Genomic DNA, 20958 nt, shown 5'->3' with positions numbered 1-20958 from the left:
GTGTGGTGTGTCTGACCACCGGTTGCCTGTTGGTTTACATGGACGGCGTACTTACTGTGGGCATTAGGGTATAAAATAGCTTTTGTAACTTGTGTTATCCTTACAACTCTGTAAATATCTGTAAATGTTCAGTTGTGGATGAAGGAGTAATGTAATATAGTTCATCTTTTCTTGTTTAATAAACGTTTTATGCTTTTGCTATTAGCTGACTCTGTTCAGTAGCCCCTCTCCACGTGTCTAAACAAATAAAAAATAGGATCAAGCTGGGTTCCACCCTGGGATCAGGCTTGTCCAGGGGTAACTTCAGCTGGGGATCATAACAACATTATCAAACTATTATTGCTAAAATGAACTTTTGTATTTGCCTATGTAAAAAATAGCTACACTTCAGTAAAAATTCACTAATAATGGAATACTTTGGGCCGCCCAGAGGATGTGTTAAGGTGCTATGTGAATGTAAACTCTTTTTTTTCCTCATCATTGCTCTTTAACTACATTATGTTTGCTTAGTGCTATGTAATCTGGACAAAGAGGGCTTTGATTCAAACCAGCCTGAATTTTATAGATTTTGTTTGAACAACTAAATCTCAAGAATGTCATTTCATGGACCTAAAAGCATTAGGCATTTTAGGGTTCTGCCCAATGGCAATAGATCTGATAGAAAAATTAAGTCCTCAATATTAATTGCAAGGACAATAATTAAAACTATGAGAAATTAAAGTCAACAGATTCGTAGAAGACCTAGATTCAGTGCTTATGCTGGAAAGGTCTGCTGCAGTTCTGTTCAACAACAACGCTCACAGTGTAAGCAGTGAAAAGAGAATCTCTGAATAAAAACGGTGAAAGGCACTGTCGGCGAAACTCTGCATAGAATCACAATTCTTCTCCTCATCCACTTGTCCAATCTGCGTGGATACAGTTCTTGCTTTCCCAAAGGATGAGCTGTAACACAAGTTATATGCAAGTTTGGATCAAAAAACATTGGGCAGGATTTTATGTCCCACGGGTGGCCATGTGCCCGACCCAATTGGGCGTAAAATAGTGCGCGATGATAGTGTCCCGACTTCATTGCGCACTCACGTGATGTTTCGGTCAGCGGGCACACGCAAGAGTTGGCAGCACACCTGCCGACATTTAAGAGGCCTATTAAGGTCCTTAATCAATTAATTCAAACATATTTTTCGCTGCCCGTCCAACCTTATGGTTGGCAGGTGGGTGAATCGGCTAGGCATCCTTTTGATTTTTTAGCAAACCTCATCAATGGTGGGATGAAGTTTCCACAATTAAATAAAAAATAAATATAGATTTTTGGGCAGAATTTTTATTCTGTTCATGTTATTGAGATTGAATCCAATGTCAGGACATTTTTTTCAGATTTTAAAAATATTTATTTTTGATTTTACAGTTGTTCAGGGAGCTTTCAGTGCGTGCTCCCCCGCGCATGCGTAGACTTTTGCGCTTGCCCTTCTCCCGCCTCCACCCCGGCAGCGCTGAGCTTCTCAGCGCGCCTTTCACACTGGCTAGCTATTAATTGGCCAGCCAGCATGAAATCGCGGTTGGGGGGGCCGATTTCCCGGTCACTCCCAGGCCCGCCCGCCCACCGTGCCCGCCCGATGACCTGAAAATCCTGCCCATATTGTTCAAATAGGTGATTGAAGGCATTGTAGAGAAATGCATTTCTTTATGAATGGATTTGACTAACCAATGTGGAAACAAATACACTTTAAAAAGTTATGGGCGGAATCATCCCAGATTGGCACTAAGTGTGGTAAGTGGAAAAAAGGACGTTTAACCTGCTGGCCACAATGGCAGGTTTTCATGCCTTATTGTCCCAATCCTGCCTCATTAATCATGCATTCCTGGGAAACATGCCGTTTCGCTGGAGGGCGGCCTCTGATTCTCCCATCACACTGTCACCTCACCACTTCCTCACACTGGGCACCATTTTTAAAGTGCAGCCATGCGTACACTTATCAGTGCTTCCAGCCCAGGACTGCTGCACAGTATACATGACCCAGAAAGGCAAGAAGGCTACTATCCCCTGATTCAGTGACGCATTCCTGGGAAGCCTTCTGGAGACTGCCACGATGTCTTCTACCCCCACACTAGCTGCAGGAGGCTCATCAGTGTCACCACTCTGATGTATGCGGCGGTGGCAGAGGTGGTCAGTGCCAACCAACGTTCGACACCCGGTGCAGAAAGAGGATGAATGACCTCATCTGTGTCGCCAGAGTAAAGCAACCATCTCATCACTCTAAACTCTCACACTCACAAGCCCATCACATATTCACTGGCATCTCAGGGGAGGTGATGGCATAGTGGTATTGTTGCTGGGATAATAATCCAGATACCCAGGGTAATGCTCTGGGGACCTGGGTTTGAATCCCACCATGGCAGATGGTGGAATTTGAATTCAATAAAAATCTAATGATGACCATGAAACCATTGTCAATTGTTGCAAAAAGCCATCTGGTTCACTAATGTCCTTTAGGGAAGGAAATCTGCTGTCCTTACCTGGTCTGGCCTACATGTGACCCCAGACCAGACCCACAGGAATGTGGTTGGCCTTTATAAACAAGAGGGCAATTAGGGATAGGCAATAAATGCTGGCATAGCCAGTGATGCCCACATCCCATGAATGAATTTTTAAAAAAATCTCAGTCACTGCCAGCTCAGGGGACATCACATTCACTCACTCACATCCCCCTCTGGACTCATCTCCTCTGGAGACTTCCTCCTCAGCCCTCACCCCCTTGAGACCAACATGTGTCCCCACACACATCCTGGGATACCCCCCTTCCCCAGTAATGCTCTAGCCCTGCAGCTTCTTCACTTGCCTGAGGCCACTTCTCCCCCTTCCCCAAGCAGGCCAGAGCCCTGCAGCTGGTCTCATTAATAGAGAACTGCCGTTGAGCCCCCCGCAAAAGTGGTGTGGTGCTGTCTGTGAAGCCTAGCACTGACGAGCGCGAGTGCTGCTGAAGAAAGGTAGGCAAACAAGCCTCAAAGTCCTGAGTGAAGTGCAGCTCTCCAGGTGTGCATTGCTTATGTTCAGTTGTGAAACACATCGAGCCTGGATGATCCGGCGTGGGAGGGTGATTCTGGCGAGCTGTGAGCTGAGCTTATAATGATATGCAGATGTATTACAATAAAAAAAATTCCCACCAACGTGTGCCGGTGGGAAAGTGGCCCACCATTGACAGGTGGAGCAGATGATTGCAAACTGGTTTCATGACGTTGTGAAACTGATTTTTGGCCTCCCCGCCATATTGTCCGCTCATGCCCACCATGACGCCCAATGCCAGCAAGCATGGAAAATTCCGCCCCGGACATTATTTTTCAGTAAAGCAATCAATCTTTTAGCACTGAACACATTATACCCTTAGCTTGAAAACTTGTCAATATGTCTTAGTTACAATGTAACAATATTCTTTAATTCAACAGTCCTCGATTAAAATACAACATTAGAAACTTAGCATCTTCTACTCTTCTCTTCGTTTTCTCTCTGTTAGAATACACTTCAGTAAAGCCGGCAACTGTAGCATTTCTGTTCCTCAAGCAAATGATTAAAAGTAGAGTGCTCAACCAAAGTGGCAGGAGGGTAGTGGGGCGGTGTTACGATGGGGAAATTACAGTCACAAATAGAAATTATCTGAATCAGGCATACTCCCAACAATTGTCAGTAGCTATTCCTCACAAGTGGGAATTCTGGTTGTTTTCGTGTCCTCCTTATCCTTGAGTTTGGAGCCAACTGTAGATCAAATTTAAGTTTCCTTACTTTGCTTTGATTAGTAGTATACCTACCATTCAACCTATGGGTTGAAAGGTTATGGGGAGAGGGCGGGAAATTGGAGTTGAGGCTGAAATGAGATCAGCCATGATTGTATTGAATGGCGAGGCAGGCTCGAGGGGCTGAATTGCCTACTCCTGCTCATAGTTATGTTCTTATGTTCTAATGGTGTTTATGCAAGCTGTGCCATAAGGAAGAACTTGAATTTATATAAATACTTTTTATGAACATCCAGGGTTGGTAGTATCAACCTAGGGTGTGTACTTCATCTGCAGTGGGCCTTAAAACAGCAACTTTCTGATTTAAGAGCAAGAGTGCTTCCAATTGCACCAAGCTGATTCTAAGGAGATTCATTGATATTGTTTATTTCCTTTCATAAATAAAGAAATCACTTGTCTTCTCACGAGAACATACTATGTCCTTTGCTTCCAAATGTACCATTAGAGTTTATTGTTTTAAATCCTGAACGTACATTGATAAAAGTGCACTTTAAACAATGCATTCCTTGTGATGTTTTCATATGTGTGCTTTCAAAAGCTGAGCAGCAATTGAGTTGGAACCATGTTTTTATTGTGTTGTTTTTCTTAGAACTGCTAATGCTCATGAAATGTTAGGTAACATTTATGATCAACGAGTGTCATAGTGTCATAGATTGTAAACTTATTCAAAATGTGAAGTAATGTTTATTTTTAAAATAACTAATTGATTATAGCTTCCTCAGAACTTCTCAAAGTTTCACAGAAAATGAATTACTTTTTAAAGTGTGGTCCCTGATGGTATGTTAGCAAACCTAACAGTGAATTGTGCAGAGCAAGCTCAAACATTTTGTCTGGTGTTTTTTTTGTGTGAGGTACATCTCCTGCATAGCCCAACAAGACCTCAGTCTAATATTTCATTTGAAATACTTCACCTTGGACAATTCAATATTTGGTAGTGTTAGGGAAATTCCATCAGCAATGCCTCCGCCGCGTCCTCCAAATTCAATGGGAGAACCGTTGAACAAACATTAGTGACCTTCTTGAAGCCAGCTCCACAAGCATTCAGACAAAATACCTGAAAAATCAACGACAACGAACCAGGCACTGTGTCCTGATGCCTGGCCAGCGTTCCGGGGAGGTCAGAGAAAACACTTCAAAGACACTCTGAAGTTCTCCTTGAAGCATGGAAGCATTGACGTTAATGACTGGGAGCAGATTGCTAACAATCATTCAAATGGCAACAACTTGCCAATCAAGCTGCATCATGCCTTGAGTCCAAACAACTTAATGTTGAGGCTGAGTGGTTGCAGAGGAGGGAAGGAAGCAAATCCGAACTCCAGATCCTACTACCACATGTCTTGTCCCATATGCCCAAAGATCTGTGGGTCGAGATTCGGCCTGTTCACTCACATGAAGACTCATGGCAGAAACTTGTGACCCTGAATAGATGTCATCCTCTACTTGAGGAGCAGCTGACAATGAAATAGTGCATGAAATTGTCAGTTTAGATAACCCTGAAGTATGTGAATTCCTTGTCTGTTTTGGTACCAAGCTTTACAGGGCAGTACACTCCTAAATCAGTCTGCTTTCAAGCAATAGACCTTGGGCAGTGGTGTGGGTGCTTTATTTCTTCAGCAGGGGGAGGGAATAAAATCAGTCCTGCTGATAACAATCCAAAAACAATTGCCAGAAGGTGCATGTCGACCTTGGATAAGGACTGAATGGATTTAACCGTAGAATAGACTGCAACACTCTTTGAGTATCAATAAAATCACATCCCAGAAAACAGTGACGGAAGGCAGAAAATGGGGGAAATTTTCAAGCAAAAGTAACTATTGCTACTTTGTAGCGAGGCGTGATGGGCCTGTGTAATTGCCCATTGCTACCATAGAACCATAGAAAAGTTACAGCACAGAAGGAAGCCATTCGGCCCATCTTGTCCATGCCAGCCCGACGACACCCAGGTGCCCTTTCTAATCCCACCTTCCTGCACCCAGACCATACCCCTGCAGCTTACAGCACTTAAGGTTCAGATCTAGGTACTTTTTAAAAGAGTTTAGAGTTTCTGCCTCTACCACCAACTTGGGCAGCAAATTCCAGACACCCACTACCCTCTGCATAAAAAAGTTCTTTCTCATGTCCCCCCTACACCCTCTGCCACTTATCTTGAATCTATGTCCCCCTGGTTCTAGAATTCTCCTTCAAGGAAAACAATTTTATCCTGTCCACTCTATCTATTCCCCTCATAATTTTGTACACCTCAATCAAGTCACTTCTTAGCCTTCTTTGTTCTAAGGAGAATAACCCCAACCTATCCAATCTCTCCTCGTAGCTACACTTTTCTAACCTTGGCAACATTCTTGTAAACCTCCTCCGCACTCTCTCCAGAGCTATTATGTCCTTCCTGTAATGTGATGACCAGAACTGCACTCAATACTCCAGTTGTGGCCTCACCAGTGTTTTATACAATTCCAACATTATATCCTTACTTTTATAATCTATACCTCTGCCAATGAAGGAGAGCATTCCATATGCTTTCTTTACAACCTTGTCTACTTGAACTTCTGCCTTCAGGGGCCTGTGTATTTGTACACCAAGATCTCTCACTTCATCTACCCTTCTTAGTATATTCCCATTTATTTTGTAATCCCTGTAACTGTTTGACCTCCCTAAATGTATGACCTCACACTTCTCTATGTTAAAATCCATCTGCCACTTTACCGCCCACTCCACCAACCCATGTATATCGTTTTGGAGATTATGGCTATCCACTACTCAGCCAATCTTTGTGTCATCTGCAAATTTCCCCATCGTGCCCCCCATGTTCACGTCCAAATCGTTAATATATAACACAAACAGCAAGGGTCCCAACACCGAGCCCTGTGGAACACCACTTGAGACAACTTTCCATTCGCAAGGGCATCCATCAACCATTACCCTTTGTTTCCTGTTACGAAGCCAACCTTTTATCCAGTTTGCCACATTACCCTGAATCTCATGGGCTTTTACTTTCCTGACCAATCTGCCATGTGGGACCTTGTCAAATGCCTTGCTAAAATCCATGTACACAACATCCACTGCACTACCTTCATCAACCCTTTTTGTCACTTCCTCAAATAATTCAATCAAATTTGTGAGGCAAGACCTTTTAACAAATCCATGCTGTCCATCCCTGACTAGTCCATGCCTTTCCACATGACAGTTAATCCTACCTCTCAGGATTGATTCTACTAATTTGCTCACCACCGATGTAAGGCTGGCCTATAATTATTTGGCATTTCCTTTGATCCCTTTTTAAACAATGGAACTACGTTTGCATTTCTCCAGTCCTCCAGTACCTGCCCTGTATCTAGTGAAGATTGGAAAATCATCCTCAGAGCATCTGCTATCTCCTCCCTGACTTCCTTCAGCAGCCTCGGAAACAATCCATCTGGCCCTGGTGACTTATCAACTTTCAAGGATTTCAATCCTTCGAGAACTTCCTCGCTCTTTATGACTATCCCATCCAATATCTCGCAGTGTTCCTCCTGGACTACTATATCTACATCCTCCCTTTCCTTTGTAAATATGGAGACAAAATATTCATTCAAAACCCTTCCCACAGCCTCTGCATCTACACACAAGTTTCCATCTTCATTTCTGATAGGTCCCACTTTTTCCTTAACTAACCTTTTAGCATTAATGTATTGGTAAAACGTCTTTGGGTTATCTTTAACTTTATTTGCTAATCTTTTTCCATGCCCTCTCTTTGATTTCCTTATTTCCTTTTTTATTTCGTCTCTGCACTTCCTATATTCATCTAGGCTATCTGCAGTGCCTTTGTGCCTATTGTATACTTTCTTTTTCTGTTTGATCTTCTCTTGTATTCCTCTAGAAAACCAGGGAGGTCTAGGTTTGGCAGTACCACTCTTATTTTTGTAGGGGACATATCTACTTTGTACAATTAGGTTCTTGCTTTTTAGTGCTTCCCACTGGTTTTCCACTGTTTTATCCTCCGGCAGTGCTGTCCAGTCCACCTCAGCCAAGTCCCTTCTCATTTCTGCAAAAAATTTGCCTTCCCCCAGTTCAAGACTTTTACTCTTGCCTTATCTCTGTCCTTTTCCATGGTAATGCTAAATCTAACTGAATTGTGATCACTGTCCCCGATATGGTCGCCAACTGTCACTTCACCCACTTGCCCTTCTTCGTTCCCCAAGACTAGGCCTAGAATTGCATCTCCTCTCGTTGGGTTTGTCACTAATTGGTTGAAAATATTTTCCTGGACACATTGCATGAATTTTTCTCCCTCAGTGCCCCTTATACTGTTTGAATCCCAGTTGATATTAGGATAGTTGAAGCCTCCTACTATTATTGCCCACTTGTTCTTACAAGCAGAAATTTGCCTACACATTTGTTCTTCTATCTCCCTTTCACTATTTGGGGGTCTGTAGTATGCTCCCAGTAGGGTGACTGCCCCTTTTTTAATTTCTAAACTCAATCCATAAAGCTACCTTCAGTCGTTGCCATGGCTGTTATCCACATTGTACGTTTGACCCTGACAGGCTGACAAACAAGAGAGAGAGAGGGAGGGAGGGAGAGAAAAGGAGAGAGAGGCTGCCGGGTAGACAGCAGACCACACCATCCAGCACTAGATAGGCAAAGACAGACAGTGCTGCAAACATGTCGGATAGTATCCCTCTGCAGCCTGTCCGCCACAAGAAAATCCACGACTCCAAACAGAGGAGCGGGTAAGAGACAAGCCACAACTGCATAGAAACCCGGCGAGTTCGCTGCAGTTGTCTGGGTTATTTTTAGATTAAAGGGTTTTTTTTTTCAATATACAATAAATTCTGTGATACAACTCGGGATTTGTGGGTACAGGGTGTCAGCTCCCTGCTTTTACGCAGAGGCTGAGCTGGCGATGGATGTTGTATTTTCGGTTAGCATTATTTGGGGGGGAACAATGTTGTGATCTGGAGGCCGGCACCATCCCAGCAGTGACCGGGTTACCTTCTCGCTCCACGCTCCCTTCCCCAGTGTGTAAACTCAATCCATTCAGACAGGCGGGCAGAGCTGAGGGAGACTGTCATCGGGATTGTTTATAATAACGAGATAAATAATAATAATTAAAAAAAAGATGCGTAGCACTCAGCCGGGGAATATTTCGTAATGGGGAAAGACTGCTGGCGACTGGGAAAGCGCGTCGCCTCTGTCAGACACCACAGAGAGGCAAATTCTTAGGGCGAGCGGCAGAGATTTCTTTTGTGTACAAATTGGTTTTTTTTTTGGCGTGTAATTTTTGTAAAGTGCACTTGGAATTTAGGCTTTGTGTACGTGGTGAGAGGAAAGCTGACCGAGTTGGAGGCGTTTACATTTTATTTTCGGTAGACGTTGCCTGTGTCTGGGTTCAGTTTGCTTGTGGTGGTGAAGGTAGGGAAGGATTTCCTGGCAGGTTCTTCCTGGTGTACCGCCATTGAGTGCGGCGCACCCTTCAATAATAACGCCAACATGTTGTATGAAATGAAACTGCCCCTCACCAACAGTCAGAAATTCTGATATTTAGAGAGCGACATCATATTCCAGGACGGGAAACCGATTTGCTAAAAGATATTTTTTTTTGGGGGTGGGGTGGGGTGGTGCTTTGGGAACTGGATAAGCCCAGGGGTTGACCCAATGATGATCTCATGGTACTGTCATGTACCCTGGTTTCAGGGTGGAGTGTGTGTGCCACTCGCTTCTACAATCGCGAACATCGCTTTAGCTGTTTGCTGCTCTCTCACCCCGCAAAAAAAAATTGCTGGGTTCAACCCTTCTCTGGCGAGAGCGTGTTCTGATGAATAAATACCAGCTTAAACCTGCAGCCCTCTGCAAACCCCTTCAAACTGCAATTTAAAAACAGTAGGCTTGTGTGACACCCTGTCAGACCATTGAACTTGCTTTCTGATCGTGTTTGGAGCTATCCTGCCGAGTTGGACACACAAAGCATCAATAATCTGCGGTTGCAGTTTTCCACGAGTTGGAACATATTTGTTCACAGCGTGCCTTGTAGCGCCCTTTCATTTTTGTAGCGAGATACATGTTCACCAGTATCAACTGCAAGAGTGCTTCCTTTTGCACTAGTGACTTTTGCTTTTTTAGCTGTGTCCTGCCCTTTAGAGCCAGAAGCAAAAGGCTGAATTTTTCCCAACCCTGTGGTGAGGATGGTAGTCTGCGCAAAAGATTTGAGGGGGAGGGGGTGGTGTCGGGAGTGGCTGCACAGTGCGGAGACGATCAGCTGAATGGAGGTGGCCTCCTTGCTTGTGGCAGGCTGGAGGGTCATTGGAGCCAGAGAATTTAGTCCATGGAGAAGATACCATGCAGTAAATGGCCTCAGTCATGGCAGTGTCCATAACTGTGGTGGGGGTGGAGGGTAGGAGCTATCCTGCCCGATGGCCCTCACCCCTTTGGCCTTTCTTACATCACTCGTTTCTGGCCTGAGGTATCATCGTGCTTTCCAACCTATGACAGTGGGCTTGCTGAGCTTTCAGTGCTGGATGGCCTTCTATTGGTCCTCCAGATTTGGAAGCTGCACCTGCCATCTTCAATTGGACAATGAGCACAGAGATGGCCAGTTAGGAGGCGATCTCCAGGAAAACAGCTCAGTCGGTTTGGCTGCTGGCAAGTGTAGGCCCGGGATCACCATTTGATCTCAACGTCAAGTCCTGATGGCCTGTGAGAATATCCTGCCCAAAGAGTGACATTTTGTGCTATGAGGTATTACCTTGATTGCCACAGTAAAAAAAATTGAGTATTTTGGACAAGTGTTATTAGCAGCTCCCTATAAAACAGAAAATAAGTGATGCCTAGAGCTTTTAAGAGAGCGCTACTCTGCTGTGTCAGGTTCAGTTCTAATTGGTTTATTCCAGTCTCTTTGGGTTGAAGTTTAAATTCTAACATGACACGATCTTAAAACCTTGTTTTGAAATCTGCTTGTAGCAGTCATCTGACAACAAATCATAAACATGCCAGAAAAATATAATTCTAAAATATAAAAACTAATTTGGACTAGAGATGGAAATAATTGTAAATATATGTGAATTTAGACTCAAATGAATGCAGCATTTAGACTCGGATATGAATGAATGCAGTTTGCAGTTGGCAGTGCAGTCAAATGAGTAAATTACTTCTTGTAGGAAAAATAGTCTGTAGTTTTTGTCTCCAGACAAAGGCTTGCTTTGGAGTAAAAATTATGATTTGTGCTCAGCCCTTGTCACTTTATGCCCTTATTACAGTTGAATAAATGTCCATGCATTTGCTAATGCTCTACATTTGTATGGAGATCACAAAGTTAAGCTCTGATGAAAATTTCCATTAAGATACAAAATCATTTCTATTCAGTGCAAAAAAAAGTAGTCTGGTTAAAATTAACTCTCTATGATCAAGTTCTGCTTATGAATGGAGTTTTGGTGCTTGCATCACTGTAGGAACTCCTGTGAAAAATAACTGCTATGGAGAAAAAATTCCTGAGCTTACCTGATACACAGGGCTTTAAGTACTCAAGTCAGCTGTCTTCAGTGCTGAGATTCTTGGAGAATATATGCAGCTAAGATATCCTGTGTGTTTTCCATGATAACTTTGGATTCTTATTACAATATGTGTACTTAGGAGAGGGGGTGGCATAGTGGCAATGTCCTTGTACTAATAATTCAGAGACCCAGAGTAATGGCCTGGGGACCTGGGTTGGAATCCCACCATGGCAGATGGTGACATTTGAATTCAATAAAAATCTGGAATTAAAAGTCTAATGATGACTAAGAAAGTGTTGTAAAAACCCATCTGGTTCACTAATGCACCTTTAGGGAAGGAAATCTGCCATCCTTACCTGGTTGACTCTTAATTGCCTTCTGAGATGGCCTAGCAAACCACTCAGTTGTATCAAACTATTAAAAAGCCTCAAAGGAATGAAACCTGGCTTCGACCTAGGCACTGCAAGCGACAATGGTAAAATCAGCCCTGTCAACACTGCAGAGTCCTCCTTACTAACATCTGGGGGGTTCTGTCAAAATTGGGAGAGCCGTCTCACAGACTAGTCAAGCAACTGCCTGACATAGTCATGGAACAGCTCACCAACCAGAGGGAAAACATACTTGACGTCATCCTCACCAACCGCAGATGTATCTGTCCATGATAGTATCAGTAGGAGTGACCACTGCACAGTCCTTGTGGAGATGAAGTCTCGTCTTCACACTGAGGATACCCTCCATCGTGTCGTGTAGCACTACCACCAAGATAAATGGGATAGATTTCGAATAGATCTAGCAACTCGATTCTGGCAACCATGAGGCGCTTTGGCCATCAGCAGCAGCATCAACCTTATGGCCCGGCGTGTCCCGCACTCTACCATTACCATCAAGCCAGATGATCAATCCTGGTTCAATGAAGAGTGTAGGAGGGCATGCCAGGAGCAGCACCAGGCATACCTAAAAATGAGGTGTCAACTTGGTGAAGCTACAGCACAGGACTACTTGCATTACAAACAGCATAAACAGCAAGTGATAGACAGAGCTAAGTGATTCCACAACCATAGGATCAGATCTAAGCTCTGCAGTCCTGCCACATCTAGTTGTGAGGTGGTGGACAATTAAACAACTCACTGGAGGAGGAGGCTGCACAAAACATCCCCATCCTCAATGATGCAGGAGCTCAGCACATCAGTGCAAAAGATAAGCCTGAAGCATTCGCTACAATCTTTAGCCAGAAGTCCCGAGTGGATGATCCATCTCAGTCTCCCCTGGAGGTCTCCAGCATCACAGATGCCAGTCTTCAGCCAATTTGATTCACTCCACCTGATACCAAGATACGGCTGAAGGCAGTGGATACTGCAAAGGCTATGGCCCTTGACAATATTCCGGCAATTGCACTGAAGACTTGTGCTCCAGTACTTGCTGCGCCCCTAGCCAAGCTGTTCCAGTACAACTACAACACTGGCATCTACCTATGTGGAAAATTGCCCAAATATGTCCTGTACACAAAAAGCAGGATAAATCCAATCTGGCCAATTACCACCCCATCAGTGTACTCTCCATTATCAGTAAAGTGATGGAAGGTGTCATCAACAGTGCTAACAAGTGGTACTTGCTTAGTAATAACCTGCTCACTGATGCTTAGTTTGGGTTCAGCCAGGGCCACTCAGCTCCTGACCTCATTATAGCCTTGGTTCAAACATGGACAAAAGAGCTGAACTCCAGAGATGAGATGAGACTGACTGCCCTTGACATCAAGGAAGCATTTAAGTGTGGCATCAAGGAGCCATAGCAAAACTAGAGTTAATGGAAATCAGAGGGAAAACTCTCCACTGGTTGGAGTCATACCTAGCACAAAGGAAGATGGTTCTGATTGTTGAAGGTCAATTATCTCAGTTCCAGGACAGCACTGCAAGAGTTCCTCAGGGTAGTGTCTTAGGCCTAACAATCCTCAGCTGCTTCATCAGTGACCTTCTCTCCATCATAAGGTCAGAATTGGGGATGTTCGCTGCTGATTGGTTCTGAACATTTCACATTCACGATTCCTCAGATACTGATGCAGTCCATGCCCAAATGCTGCAAGACCTGGACAATATCCAAGCTTGGGCTGACAAGTGGCAAGAAACATATATGCCACACAAGTGCCAGGCAATGACCATCTCCAACAAGAGAGAATCTGACCATCACCCCGTGTCATTCAATGGCATTATTATTGCTGAAATCCCCACTATCAACATCCTGGGGGGTTACCATCAACCAGATACTGAACTGGAATAGCCATAGAAACACTGTAGCTACAAGAGCAGGTCAGAGGCTAGGAATCCTGCAGTGAGTAACTCCACTCCTGACTCCTTAAAGCCTGTCTACCATTTACAAGGCACAAGTCAAGAGTGTGATGGAATACTCCCCACTTGCCTGGATGAGTGTAGCTCCAATAACACTCAAGAAGCTTGACACCTCCCAGGACAAAACAACCTGCTTGATTGGCACCCCATCCACAAACATTAACTCCCTTCACCACTAAAGCACAGTAGCAGCAGTGTGTACCATCACTGCAGGAACTCACCAAGGCTTCTTAGACAGCACCTTCCAAACCCATGACTGCTACCATCTAGAAGGACTAGGGCAACATACACATGGGAACACTACCACCTGCAAATTTCCCTCCAAGCCATTCAGCATCCAGACCTGGAAATATATCACTGTTCCTTCACTGCCCCTGGGTCAAAATCCTGGAACTCCATTCCAAACAGCACTGTGAGTGTTCCTACACCACAGAGGCTGGAGTGGTTTAAGAAGGCAGCTCACCACCAGCTTCTCAAGGGCAAATAGGGATGGGTAATAAATGATGGCCCAGCCAGCAATGCCCACATCCCATGAATGAATGAAAAAAACCTATTCTTAAGAGGGGAAGTGGGCTGAGAAGAAAACTTGTGAGCATACAAAAATGAATGTGGAAAATACGGAAACTACAAGTAAATAAACAGTTGAAAAGGAAATTAGCAACAAAAACTGAGGAAAAAAAAGTCAAAGGCTTAACTATCAATATGAAATAGACAAGATAGGACTCTAGTTTCTGCCTTTTTTCTTTGTGTCTTTATATTTATTTGTGTAGATGAGAAAAAGGTAAACAAAAGATGATAGTGTGATTTACGAATGTTTAAATATAGGATCTATCTAGTTCAGAACTTTGGTCTACGTTATTTTAATCATATTTCTTGCTTCATTTCTTGTACCACAGCATCTGTTTATGATGTTTCCATGTTAGAGAGATTGTAAGGTTTGTATATTAGACTGTATTGTGCACCAACAATGGGCAGATTTTAAGTGTAATTGCGGCTTAATTTTAATTAATGGTATTGGAGTTGGCAATACCATTTTTGTTTGTTATATTGCAAAAGAACAATTCTAGATGACATAGCTCCATTAAGTAAATGAGAAGGTACATACAGTATTTGTTTTATAGTGGGTGGTGATTTGGTGTGATATGAAATTGCTTTTTAGCGATTAGTCATAAGGACTTTCTTGGGTGTGAAAGCCTAGCTTAGAGACTTGGAATTCTCAGTAGCATTGAAGGGGACATCAGCAGTTCAGTGCATCATTTTTCATAGTTGCTAGCGATGGATTTAGGCCTTTTCTGGAACCTTTCCAAGTTGGACTTTCATTTTACATCTTCATTGAGGATCAAGTGTACTGGATCCTATTGCTTTAGCAACTTGCAACTTAAAGTTTTGGTACTGTTACACTGAATGGGAAAAGTGAGACTTCCAAATAATTTCAGTGCAGAATTACATGGCTGAGATTCAGGCAACCTAAGATTGCAAATGTTTTACAGAATGACAGTACACAAGTTCCATTAATATAACGGGTATGAGAAAAAAGTGATTAAGAGACCCAGCATTGTAAGTCAGTTATGATAGCTTGAAGTAAATAAATTTGAATGAAGAGGAATTTTCACTTATTTTGTTTATTCAATTCCTGAAATTGCTTCCTGTTCCACTGAAAAGAACACACCATATAACATCTGAAATAAAAACAGAAAATGTTGAAATCCAGGTCTACTAGAATCCATAAACAGAAGATATAGTTTAAATCTTCAAGTGTAGACCCTGGGCAGAAGTTTTCATGCCTGCTGGCATCGGGCATGTTTAGCGGCGTGAGTGGACAATATGGCGAGAAGGCCAAAAATCAGTTTCAAGATGTTGTGAAACCAGTTTTCAATCGTCCGCTCTGCCCGTCAATGGTGTGCCACGTTTCCCACCATCAGACTTCAGGAACCTCATCGTGACAATTATGCCTGTTATAATTCTTTGAGGAGATAATGAGCAGGTCAGACAAAGGAGAGCCAATGGATGTTATCTACTTGGACTTCCAGAAGGCCTTTGACAAGGTGCCACACAGGAGGCTGCTCAGTAAGATAAGAGCCCATGGTGTTAGAGGCAAGGTACTAGCATGGATAGAAGATTGGCTGTCTGGCAGGAACCAGAGAGTGGGGATAAGGGGGTCCTTCTCAGAATGGCGGCCGGTGACTAGTGGAGTTCCGCAGGGGTCTGTGTTGGGACCACAACTTTTCACTTTATACATTAATGATCTAGATGAAGGAACTGAGGACATCCTGGCTAAGTTTACAGATGATACAAAGATAGGTGGAGGGACAGGTAGTATTGAGGAGGCGGGGAGGCTGCAGAAGGATTTAGACAGGTTAGGAGAATGGGCAAAGAAGTGGCAGATGGAACACAACGTGGGGAAGTGTGAGGTCATGCACTTTGGTAGGAAGAATAGAGGCATAGACTATTTTCTAAATGAGGAGAGAATTCAGAAATCTGGAGTGCAAAGGGACTTGGGAGTCCTAGTCCAGGATTCTCTTAAGGTTAACTTGCAAGTTGACGCGGTAGTTAGGAAGGCAAATGCAATGTTGGCATTTATTTCGAGAGGACTAGAATATAAAAGCAGGAATGTGCTGCTGAGGCTTTATAAGGCTCTGGTCAGACCACATTTAGAATATTGTGAGCAATTTTGGGCCTCGTATCTCAGGAAGGATGTGAAGGCCCTGGAGAGGGTCCAGAGGAGGTTCATGAGAATGATCCCAGGAATGAAAGGCTTAACATATGAGGAACGTTTGAGGACTCTGGGTCTATACTCGATAGAGTTTAGGAGGATGAGGGGGGGATCTGATTGAAACTTACAGAATACTGAAAGGCCTGGATAGAGTGGACGTGGGGAAGATGTTTCTATTAGTAGGAGAGACTAGGACCCGAGGGCACAGCCTCAGAGTAAAGGGAAGACCTTTTAGAACAGAGATGAGGAGAAACTTCTTTAGCCAGAGAGTAGTGAATCTATGGAATTCATTGCCACAGAAGGCTGTGGAGGCCAGTTCATTGAGTGTATTTAAGACCGAGATAGATAGGTTCTTGATTGGTAAGGGGAGAAGGCGGGTGAATGGGGTTGAGAAACTTATCAGCCATGATTGAATGGCGGAGCAGACTCAAAGGGCCGAATGGCCTAATTTCTGCTCCTATGTCTTATGGTCTTATGATCATAAGATACACCTGCATATCATTATAAGCCCGCTGGAGTCAACCCTCCACGCTAAATCATCCGAACATGTCACCGTGATTGCATGCCAAGGTGTTTCATAATAGCATAGATAAGGTGTGCCCTTGGCGGGCTGCACTTGGATGGGAACTCGAAGATGAGTGCCAATTAACATTGCCCAGCGCTTGCCAGGATCACCTGTTGCACTTCAAGGTTGAGGTGCTGCGCATTCAGGCAAGGGCACAGGCAAGTCGCTTTTTCCCGGCTGACTGACAATGCGGTGCCAGGGCAAGGGCTGCCCTGTGGTTGAGGTGAGTTGTGCGGCAGGGGTGGGTGCAAGGGGTGCACTGCGATTGAGGTGACTTGGTGGGATGGGCAAAGGCTGCACTGCGGTTGATGATAGTGCGGGGTAGGGAGTGACCACGCATCAGGGAAACCTTGCATGAAATGACCATTCCTCCGCAGCTGAGACAGTTCAGACGCAGTCACATTGACAAGCTTGGAGTCGGGTCTCTAGCTTATCTGCCCACTCAAGCAACGCAGAGGCATGAAAGTGCCACCAAATGTGCCTGAACTTTTCACCCCTCGGGGGCACACTGCAAACTAATGAGCGTCTTAGTGGACTGCAGAACAGCTGGACAACTGGGCACATTGCACAATCTCCTTGCTAAAGCTGCTGTGGAGCAGTCACTGGTGGAGGCGCTCATAGCCCCTTGCAATGTCATCATCCTGGTGTGGACCAGTCTCCCTATGGTTCAAGCTAACAGTGCAGCCTTGCAGTGCGGGTTAGGAGAATGCCTGAGCTGAGAGCACAGCATGCAGTCCAGTGGGCAAAGCTGCCACCAGTTGGTCAGGTTGAGTGGGGCAGAGTGTGGGGTGTCGGGCAGCCATGCAGCGCACTAAACTCTGGCCATCCAAGTGGTGGCTAGCACTCTCCAAGATGCGTTAAGGGGCCTTCAGACTTAACCAAGAGAATACCCAAGCTAACACACGTGTCTCTCTCTTTCATCCTGCAGAAGGAGTACATCAGGAGCGCAGAGCCTGGTGACCTAACTATATGTCTCATGGCGTACAGAGAGCAGAGATCAAGGGGATGAGAGCAATGGAGGTGCCTGGCTGGGCTGAGGGGGGAACAGAACTCTCAGGAAGAAGGGGTGGCTGGGGCTCCCGCACACACTGCTGAAGAGCCACAGCTAGACCCAGGGTCTATAGACTCCGCCTTCCACTCCTACAGATGACTGAGAACCAGTGTCGCATGCCCAGGGAACTGGTTGGTCACATCCGCCAGCTCTACAGGATTTGGTGCCATGGGGACATGGAGGGCATCCACTGCCTGTGGCCATGAAAGTGACCACAGCACTCATTTTTTATGCCATGCCTCCTTTCGGGGCTCCACAGGTGACCTCTGTGGGATGTCACAAGCCTCCACCCACAAATACATCCATGAGGTCACAGATGCTGTCTTTACGAAGGCACACAACTTTGTGCATTTCACCCGGGATGCAATTGCATTGGGATTTGTCTAGATCTCAGGTTTCCCACAGGTGCAGGGTACCATCGACTGCACTCACGTGGCGCTCAGATCTCCATGGCAACAAGCAGTCAACTGGGTCTGTGCACAGTTTCCAGGGAGTGTCCACGAATCCCACATTCTCGGTTGGTCACAGATCGCTGAGGTCTTCCAGGGCCCACAGAAGCTTCAGGGATGGCTCCTCAGGGACAAGGGCTACCCGCAGAGACCCTGGCTGATGACACCTGTGCGGCGGCCTCAGACTGCAGCAGAGCGAAGGTATAATGAGGCTCATGCTGCAACTCTCAACTTGGTGGATCAGACCATCAGGATGTTGAAAATGAGGCACCTGGACCGGCCTGGTGGAGCCCTGCAATATAGTCCACAGAGGGTGTCATGCATCATCGTCACCTGCTGTGCCCTTTACAACCTGGCGCTGCAATGGGGGGAAGAGCTGGCTGAGGAGGAGATGGAGGAGCTGGGAGTGCCCTCTAATGAGGAATACGTTGATGAGGATGAGGGTGAGGAGGTCCTTGAAGGTAACGATGATGGTGATGAGGCCATTGCACAGGCCAGACGAGATGGGCGCTCAGGAAGCCTCATAACTGCTAGATTTGTGGCGGTTGATGACGACATTCAGTGAGGAGACACCAAAGGTGCTCACATTACACCTGTGAACGTTTGACTCCAGTCTGGCTATTGGCAGCACACATATCCTCTGTGATAAGGCTCCTGTCATAGAGACGCAGCAGAGGCCTTAATATTTGCTCCATTCCAGGAGGATGATGACGACATGCAGTGAGGACACTCCACAGATCTTCACATAGCCTCTGTGAATGTCCGACTCCTGTCTGGCTGAGGGCAGCTCACTTGTGCTCTGTGATCAAGGTCATATCATGGAGACACAGCCGTGAAACTTTAAATGCACCTGACCCTTTGTCAGCCTTCAGCACCTGACTCCTTCGGGATCACAGCATCACTGGTCACAGATATTGATGAGATGGGGGCCAGCCTCATCTTAAAGGTGCTGAGAGCACACAGAGAGAATGATGGAACTTTGTGATGCCCGCCTACGACATTCTGGCAGCAATGACAGCACCATCGAGGTGCAGGCATCATTAATGTGTCCAGTGAGTGAGGGCCGAGACCTGGAGAGCCCCAGCCTGCTTTCGGGATCCTGCTGTGTGGCAGTGGCACTGTCTGGGCATGTGGATCTGGAGCTGCTGGGGTCACAGGAAGAGGGGATTCAGATGGGCCAGACACTCCCTGCAGTCACCTGGGTGGATTGCCCTGGGGTGTGCACCTGCTGATCCTCCTCCCTATGGGGTGCCCAAGGGCCCCTAGCTGACTCCTTGAGCATAAGGGATAGCTGGAGTGTGATTGAGCTGCCCCGTACCCCTCTTGCGTACATACTGTGGAGGCCAACTATGGCATCAGCAATGGAGTTCAGCCCACGCAGCAGTGTAAGACCGATGTCCTGGACCAAGGTCTCCATGGTGGCCGCCATTCTATCAGTGTTGACCTATGTGCATTGGCACGCAGGCGCTATCACCTCAGCCTGAAGGCTTGCCTTACAATCTGAGGAGTGCAGCGGACATCCCTTCCTGATGTTCCCGAGCTTGCCTTTGCAGCTTCAGCAACTGAGGTATGACTGAGTCCAGAGGCTTGTCATCTGACTCAGACTCAGCAGATTTCTGGCCTCCAGCCGTTCTCCCGAGTGCCGGAGACCTGGGAAGTCCCTGCCTCCGCCTGCTGTGGCTCAGAGTGCGATGTGCTCATCAGGTTATGACCCCGAGGCTACTCTAAAGGTAGGTCGCACTGAGGTGTGTGTCTCTGCGCTGGTGGAGAGAGCAGGTGAGCGCTGTGATGGGTCTTCAATGAGGGTGCCTTCAGATTCCTCTTCAGAGGTTTCTTCGGGGCTTGATTGGAGCTCCTGGCTCATGGACTCCGCCGGCTGTTTGGCAGATGTGCCAGCGAAAGCAAGGAGAGATGATTAGTGCATAGCAATGGCCTGTGAGACAGGACACATCACTCACGGCATGGTTGTCTGATGGATGTTGCGCTGCTGGATCCTCACTTGGTAGAGCACCATCGACCTCGGCTACAGCACAGGAATGGTCCAGATTGTCGCCGGCCGGATGGATGGCTCAGTTTTCAAAGTCGATGAGGACCTTGATATCAGGCATTCCTCCTGTGGCCTCTCCCTCTTGATGTATGCCAGCTTGTCCTGCATTGATATAAACGGGGAGAGTGTCAGCGGGATGCCTACCAGGCCAGATGATAAGTATGGCTGGCATATGTGGGAGGTGAGTGGTCCTATGAATGGGATGAGGACAATGAAGGTGTGTGTGTGTGAGAGTGAATGGTGATGTCCCTTGAACTGGCAGTGAGTGAGATCCCTGTGGATGTGTGATGGGTTTGTGAGTGTGTGAGTTGAGAGTGATGAGATGAGTGACTTACCCTGGCAGAACGAGGAGATCGTTCATCCTCTTTTGGCACTGGGTGGCTGTCCTCTTCTGCAGGGCGTTGGCGCAGACTGCCCCTGCCTGGATTGGTGATGTTGCTGCCCCTCCAGTGACCAGAGTGGGGGTGGAGGTCATCACAGCGGGCCTCCGTGGCGTCCAAAAGACGCTTGAGGGACGCGTCACTAAACTGGAGGACTGCAGT

General features: G+C 45.8%; 1 protein-coding gene across 3 annotated transcripts in view; it reads left to right on the top strand.

Annotated features, from left to right (window-relative positions):
* The first annotated feature begins 8360 nt into the window (after nucleotides 1-8360).
* atp9a (ATPase phospholipid transporting 9A) overlaps nucleotides 8361-20958 on the top strand; it is a 211068-nt gene continuing 198470 nt past the window's right edge. For all 3 annotated transcript variants that reach the window (XM_078555359.1, XM_078555358.1, XM_078555357.1), the window contains exon 1: nucleotides 8361-8492. In XM_078555359.1, the coding sequence (XP_078411485.1) occupies nucleotides 8425-8492 (68 nt within the window). In that variant the 5' untranslated portion in view covers nucleotides 8361-8424. The remainder of the gene's footprint in view (nucleotides 8493-20958) is intronic.

This window comes from Cetorhinus maximus, chromosome 13 (genome assembly GCF_964194155.1).
Source record: "Cetorhinus maximus chromosome 13, sCetMax3.hap1.1, whole genome shotgun sequence".
Classification (NCBI taxonomy): Eukaryota; Metazoa; Chordata; class Chondrichthyes; order Lamniformes; family Cetorhinidae; genus Cetorhinus; species Cetorhinus maximus.
The sequence above is the reverse complement of the archived record's forward strand: the minus strand, read 5'-3'. Positions and strand labels throughout refer to the sequence as shown.